General features: G+C 36.8%; 2 protein-coding genes across 2 annotated transcripts; both read right to left on the bottom strand.

Annotated features, from left to right (window-relative positions):
• Positions 1–202: 202 nt before the first annotated feature.
• On the bottom strand, positions 203–1,975 carry LOC127104705 (uncharacterized). Its single transcript, XM_051041875.1, has 2 exons — positions 1,287–1,975; positions 203–626 (listed from the first exon to the last, which is right to left on the bottom strand). The coding sequence occupies exons 1-2, from the start codon at positions 1,973–1,975 to the stop codon at positions 203–205; spliced, it is 1,113 nt and encodes a 370-aa protein (XP_050897832.1).
• Positions 1,976–2,467: 492 nt separating this feature from the next.
• Positions 2,468–5,972, bottom strand: LOC127104704 (uncharacterized). Its single transcript, XM_051041874.1, has 4 exons — positions 4,558–5,972; positions 3,677–4,447; positions 3,287–3,598; positions 2,468–3,200 (listed from the first exon to the last, which is right to left on the bottom strand). The coding sequence occupies exons 1-4, from the start codon at positions 5,970–5,972 to the stop codon at positions 2,468–2,470; spliced, it is 3,231 nt and encodes a 1,076-aa protein (XP_050897831.1).
• Positions 5,973–6,473: the final 501 nt, after the last annotated feature.

The following is a 6,473-nucleotide window of genomic DNA, read 5'->3' as shown; positions in this document are numbered from 1 at the left end:
GGACAATAACGGGTTGCAACATGACAACCTCACTCGAACAAATTTTTTCAATCCACAATATCATATTTATGGTAAAACATTTGGAAACAATTTTAAACATTCGTGAAAGTAACTACAAAAGTTCTACCCACATTAACTTTCAAAAAACATACACAAAAAGTAATCACATCCGAGATTAATTCATTCTACTAAAAGTACAAGATCAATCTTCATCTAATGATTGATCATCCAAATCGTCATCATAATGATGAGAATGTGATACAAAAGTTGAAGTGTCAAATTTCTTCATCATAAATTCCTTCCAAGCATTCATCTCCCTCTCCATCCTTTGTGCAGTCTCGGTAGCAGCTTTTGCAGCCTCGGTAGCAGCTCGCATTGCTTCGTTAGCCTCTTGTAATTGGGTCGTTGCAGCCTCGGCAATTTGTTCAACTCTAATTCTAGCTGCTCTTTCAGCTTCTAATGACATCCCAAACATAGAGTGTTGAGGAGTTTGAGATTGTTGGGTAAAACTTTTTGATCCACGTTTTAGATTAATAGCTAAATCTGCAGCGCCATAAACCCGACCACGGTTACGGCCCCCAGCAGCAAAATTAATGGCACCAGCAACTTCTTTGGCAGGAACTAGCCTACAAAATACAATAATAAAACTACTAAATTATTAAGAATCATATGGATAGTAATATTCTCAACTTTCTTAACAGGTTATATATATTTTAGACAAAATACAATAATAAAACTATATGAGATTTCTTCCACACTTAAACTTTTTATCAATCAATATGTCTAATTGAATATTTTAAACATCAGTATCTTAATGATTACATAGTTAATTAACGAGATACTTACCTCAAAATAAAACATTAAGTAAACTGAAAGAAGCTTATTAGAGAATGATGTTCCCAAGTGGAACTTTAGTACTGTAAGCATATTTAGATTAGGAGCTTTTACACCCAAAATCAATCTACATGTTCTGTTCCTCTGTATAGAATCATGCAATGGAGTTCCTAATGACCAATTATGATTATGACACATGTTACATTCTTGTGTTAATTATTCCAGTCCAAGACAGAACAATATTATTAATCATATTTAACTGTAGGGAAGCACTTAAAAAGCTGTAGTGTACGAATCCATAAAAGGTGAGATTCACAACAAGGTGGAAAATGCAGAGGATACACAATTTTACAGAAGCTTCTTTAGGCATGCAGAAAAGCCAAAATCAAAATGTGCAACATATAGTAAAGATTCCTGCACAAAATTAAATTATGAGAATATATATGACTTACCCAGTACCAGATGGTTTTATAATAACTTTCCCATTCTCATCTATTGTTGGCACAAGAGGGGTAATAGTTTCTTGACCCACCGCCTCATCCTCATCAGCATCCACATCTTCCTCCTCTGCCAAATTTGAAGGGCTAGCCATTGTTTGAAGGTTTATACTTTGAGGGCCAGCCATTGTTTGATGGCTTAAAGTTGGAGTAGGCATAAAACTGAATTTCTCAGAGGTAGTGGCATGAACAGGTACTACAGTTGGAGCTGGTGTTGGCATCGACGATGCAGCCTGCACAGACGATGCTGCCTGAGCTGGTGTTGGCATCGACGATGCAGCCTGCACGGACGATGCTGCCTGAGCTGGTGTTGGCATCAACGATGCAGCCTGCACACACGATTTTTTAGAAGCTGATGTTGGCATTGATGACGCAACCTGCACGGACGATGCTTCCTGAGCTGGTGTTGGCATTGACGATGCAGCCTGCACAGATGATTTTTTCGAAGCTGATGTCGGCATCGACGATGCAACCTGCACGGACGGTGCTGCCTGAGCTGGTGTTGGTGCCGATGATGCATCCTGCATAGACAATGTTGTTTGAGCAGGTTTCCTAACGATATGCTTCTTGTTAATTATGCGATTTCGTTCTTCTTGAAGTTTTCCTGGTGCTAATACCTTAGCTTTTCCACCTCTTTTAGTCATCTGTTGTCATAAAAATAAAAGGATTAGTTAGTGTCACACTCTTAACAGTATCATAACATTATCAAATGCAGTTTCTGATAAAATTAAAAGTAAAAGAAAAGATGTGGCGAGTATAATATTAAATTAATTTTAGTTCAACAAATGCATAGTAAAGTCACTGCAAATTATTTCATCAATTGTGAAAGCATCACTTCTGAAAACAACAAAAAGCACACATCCTGCAAAATATCTTGGGTATGGAAACTATCATGTTGGAAAGAATGCATAAGATACATTTACACAACAGTGGATATGATAATATAAAATAATCAAGGAAAGTACTCAGAAGTCATCAGAAAATCCATTAATCAAGGAAATCTACAGTGTTCAAATATTCCATTATAGAAACCCTGTAATCAAATACAAAGGAATGCTGCTAACAAAGGATGGGTAAACAAAGAAAAAGTTCTCTACAGGGAAAAGATAAATGCACAGCGACTTAATTTATCTTCATCAATGCCCTCTATCTGCTTCACTAGTAGAGCAATCAAAAATCTCTTCAAACACATCTAATTGTGACATGTCACGCAAACAAGATATTGCTTCAATTTCTACATTGGGTAGCGTCGGTAACATCCCATCAGATTGATAAGGTACTTCATCCTCTATGTTGTCAATCTCTACGCGACCCCTTGGTTTTGTGGTGATTGCCGCACACCATCCACGCATATCTCTACACATTTCTGGATATGGGACATAATACACTTGTCTTGCATTTTGCGCAAGGATGAAAGGATCATAAGGACGATAACGTTTATCCATCTTAATATCCACAGTTTTATATTGTGGGTGAACCTTTGTGCCCGTATTCCTTGTTGGATCAAACCATTCACAATAAAAAACTGGAATCTTATGCTTCAGACCAAAGTAATCTAGCTCAAAGATATGTTTGATTATTCCATAAAAATCAGTATTTCCTCCTTCTGCAAGACCTTTCACGTGCACACCACAATTGCTAGTTTTTCTACCTTTGCTCCATTCTTCAGTATGAAACTTGTACCCATTGATAAAATACATGTTCCATGATATGGCCATTGATGCAGGACTGCGAGACAAGGCAATTATATCTTGGTTAGTAACTCCATTTGTCTCCTCATTTACATATTTCTTCAGCCATATGGGAAACTCTATATGTATGCGCCCAGATGAATCTTCTATATCTAGAGAGTGGTTCTCTAAGAATATGCTGAAATAAATCACACGATTCATAAGTAAATATCTATTATGATATGCATCAATAATTTGATTGAATATATTATGATGCACACTTACTCAAGATATGGTTTAACCTCATCACAATTTATCAAGACATGCACATGTGAAGACTTCCATTCCTTATCAGATAGAAAATATTTTCGTGACTTCCCACTTGGTCGACCGCCACTTTGTAGAATGGACATTGTAGGTAGAATGTCATCATTGTCTAAATGAGGTTTGTTACTAAGATTTATGGTTGGCAACAAACGGAAAGAGTTGAAATAATGAGAGCAAAAGTAATTTGTCTCGCGATGTATATAATCACTGCATATGGAACCTTCAACTCTAGCCTTATTTGTCACTGCCCTCTTTGAGACTCCCATAAATCTGCACATTCAATCATTCCACGTTTATTAATTTATGATAAACATGCAATAACTTAATAAAATCAACCACAACAATTACCTTTCGAATGGATACATCCATCGGTACTGTACTGGACCACCTAGAATTGCTTCTTTGGCAAGATGGATTGGAAGATGCTCAATTGAGTCAAAGAAACCTGGTGGAAAAATCCTTTCCAACTTGCATATGATAATTGGAATATTCTCATCCAACTTAATTAAGTCGTCCATCCTCAATGTATTGCAACAAAGATCTTTAAAGAATCGACTTAGCTCAGTTAATGGTTTCCAAACCAAATCTGGCAATGAATGGAATGCAATTGGGAGTAAACATTCCATGAAAACATGACAATCATGGCTCTTCATCCCATGCACCGTACCCTTTTCTACATTCGCACACCTACTGAGGTTTGAAGCATAGCCATCTGGCATTCTCAATTCCTTAAGCCATTTACAAACCAACTTGGCTTCAGATTTGGTTAGAGTGTAACTAGCCTTTGGTTTACCATTCTTTCCGTTTTCTAAGGGTTGGAGCTCCAAGTCCCCGCGAAAGCATAATTTAGCCAAGTCTTCTCTTGCCTTTTCATTATCCTTTGTTTTATCCTTAACATTCATGACAGTATTAAATATATTATCGAAGACGTTTTTTTCTATGTGCATCACATCGAGGTTATGCCTTAACAAATTATCCTTCCAATATGGGAGATCCCAAAAAATACTTCGCTTTTTCCAATTGTGATCCACTCCATACCCTTCGAATTCTTTCCATTTCGCCTCCCATCCAATTTCAGTAACTTTTGGAAAATTACTTATTACCGCCCATATATCTTTCCTGTGGAAATGGGAGGTGGCTCATTGGTCACAACCCTATTTTTTAGGAAACTTCTTTTACTCCTTCTGAAGGAGTGATTAGATGGCAAGAAACGACGATGACAGTCAAACCAGGAATTCTTATGGCCACTTTTCAAGGTGAAAGCATCAGTGTGTTCCATACAATGAGGGCATGCCAATTTACCTTGTGTTCCCCATCCAGATAACATACCATAGGCTGGAAAATCATTAATTGTCCACATCAAGCAGGCTTTCATGATGAAGTTTTGTTTTGTAGATATATCATAGGTCAATATTCCATTGGACCACAATCGATGTAGATCATCAATCAATGGTTGCAAGTAGACATCTATCTTTAATTTAGGGTTTTTAGGTCCGGGTATGAGGCATGCCAAAAACAAGTATGGTTTGGTCATGCACATTTCAGGGGGGAGATTATACGGAGTAACTATTATTGGCCAACATGAGTATGGAGAAGCAGACGCTTGAATGTAAGGAGTAAAACCATCTGAACACAGACCCAACCTTACATTTCTGGGTTCCCTAGAAAAGTCAGGATATACACTATCAAAATGTTTCCATGCTTTTCCATCTGACGGGTGGCGAAGGATGTTGGAACTATTTTTGTTCATGTGATGCCATCTCATTTCACTTGCCGACTCAGTTGATGCATACAATCTTTGTAATCTGGGAATGATTGGGAAGTAGAACATTCTCTTCACTGGGATATCTTTGTACTTTCCCATGCCAGTCTTGCGAGGAATGAACCTAGGAGCATTACAAAATTTGCACTCTGATAGATTGCTATCATCCTTGTAATATAACATACAACCATTCTTACAACAATCAATCTTCTCAACCTTTAGCCCTAACTTAGATACCAACTGTGTTGCTTGGTAATAGTTATCGGGCAAGCATTTTTGAACTGGACATACACTTTTAAGCATTTGTGCAACAAAATCTAAACCTTTTTGTGGTACATGCCAATTAGACCTAATTTCAAGAAGTTGAGTAGATATTGATAATATTGATTGGGTCGCTCCCTCATAAATGGGCTTGTTGAAAGATATCAACTTGTCATAAAATCGTTTGGCATCTTCGTTGGGAAACTCATCCTCCGTATATTCCTCAACTTCTATGTTATCATTCACGTGAGAGAATACTCCATAAGGCCTAAAAGCATCATACACCATCTGATTCATTGCCTCAATTTGGTCATCATGATGCACATGCTCACTACTATTTGAATCATTCCTTGTATTAACATTGAGCTCTACTTCTCCATGTTGAGTCCAAATCCAATAGTCTGGTTGAAATCCATCTCGATACAAGTGAAGTCTAACATTAGTTGGTGTTCTTATCTTGAGACACTTGCAATTTATACACGGACACCTTATCCCTCCCTCAGATTTACAAATAGGTTGTTTCAAAGCCCTCTTTACGAAGTCTTTAACCCCGCGAACATACTCTTCTTTCAATCCGTGTCTATTGGAATATACTCTATCGTACATCCAAGTACGATCCATTTTCTATAAGGCAAACAATTAACTCGTCAACCACTGAAAATTAAAACATATATTAGACAAAAATGAATGGCTGATAAGTTCCTAATGGGTATTAGGAGAAAATCAGATAACTTCCTAATGGGTATTAGGAGAGAATAGAATACATGCATTCCAAGGGATTAGATATTACAATAATTTGTCAAGATAAAAGGTTACATATATATCTATGTGATGGCATGTATTTGAGGTTTATGTATTTATGTGTAAATATGAATGTAAAATGTTTTCGGTACAGTTCTCCTTGTTTGTTGAGGAAAGTAGAAATGCAACTAAATGAAACATCAAGAAAGGTTCTTAACCAAGAGCAGTAACAAATTCAGAAAGTTGTGTTTTCTAACATTAAATTAGAATATTCATATGACCTGCAAGCTATTTTTTATAAGAACCACCTCATATAAGCAAATTTCTCTACCCCATTCATATAAAATTAGATTATGATCAGAAATGATTAAGTAGAAAAAA

The sequence above is a fragment of the Lathyrus oleraceus genome, chromosome 7, assembly GCF_024323335.1.
Source record: "Lathyrus oleraceus cultivar Zhongwan6 chromosome 7, CAAS_Psat_ZW6_1.0, whole genome shotgun sequence".
Lineage (NCBI taxonomy): Eukaryota > Viridiplantae > Streptophyta > Magnoliopsida > Fabales > Fabaceae > Lathyrus > Lathyrus oleraceus.
This window is presented reverse-complemented; position numbering and strand designations above follow the sequence as displayed.

What these genes read in the sequence shown, in the direction of transcription:
- LOC127104705 (XM_051041875.1), bottom strand. Translation starts at nt 1,975, where the DNA reads ATGACTAAAAGAGGTGGAAAAGCTAAGGTATTAGCACCAGGAAAACTT. An exon ending in ATAAAACCATCTGGTACTGG is followed by an intron (nt 627 to 1,286) that starts GTAAGTCATATA and finishes TGTATTTTGTAG; the next exon opens with GCTAGTTCCTGCCAAAGAAG.
- LOC127104704 (XM_051041874.1), bottom strand. Translation starts at nt 5,972, where the DNA reads ATGGATCGTACTTGGATGTACGATAGAGTATATTCCAATAGACACGGA. An exon ending in AGTGGCCATAAGAATTCCTG is followed by an intron (nt 4,448 to 4,557) that starts GTTTGACTGTCA and finishes CCATTTCCACAG; the next exon opens with GAAAGATATATGGGCGGTAA. An exon ending in GAGGTTAAACCATATCTTGA is followed by an intron (nt 3,201 to 3,286) that starts GTAAGTGTGCAT and finishes GATTTATTTCAG; the next exon opens with CATATTCTTAGAGAACCACT.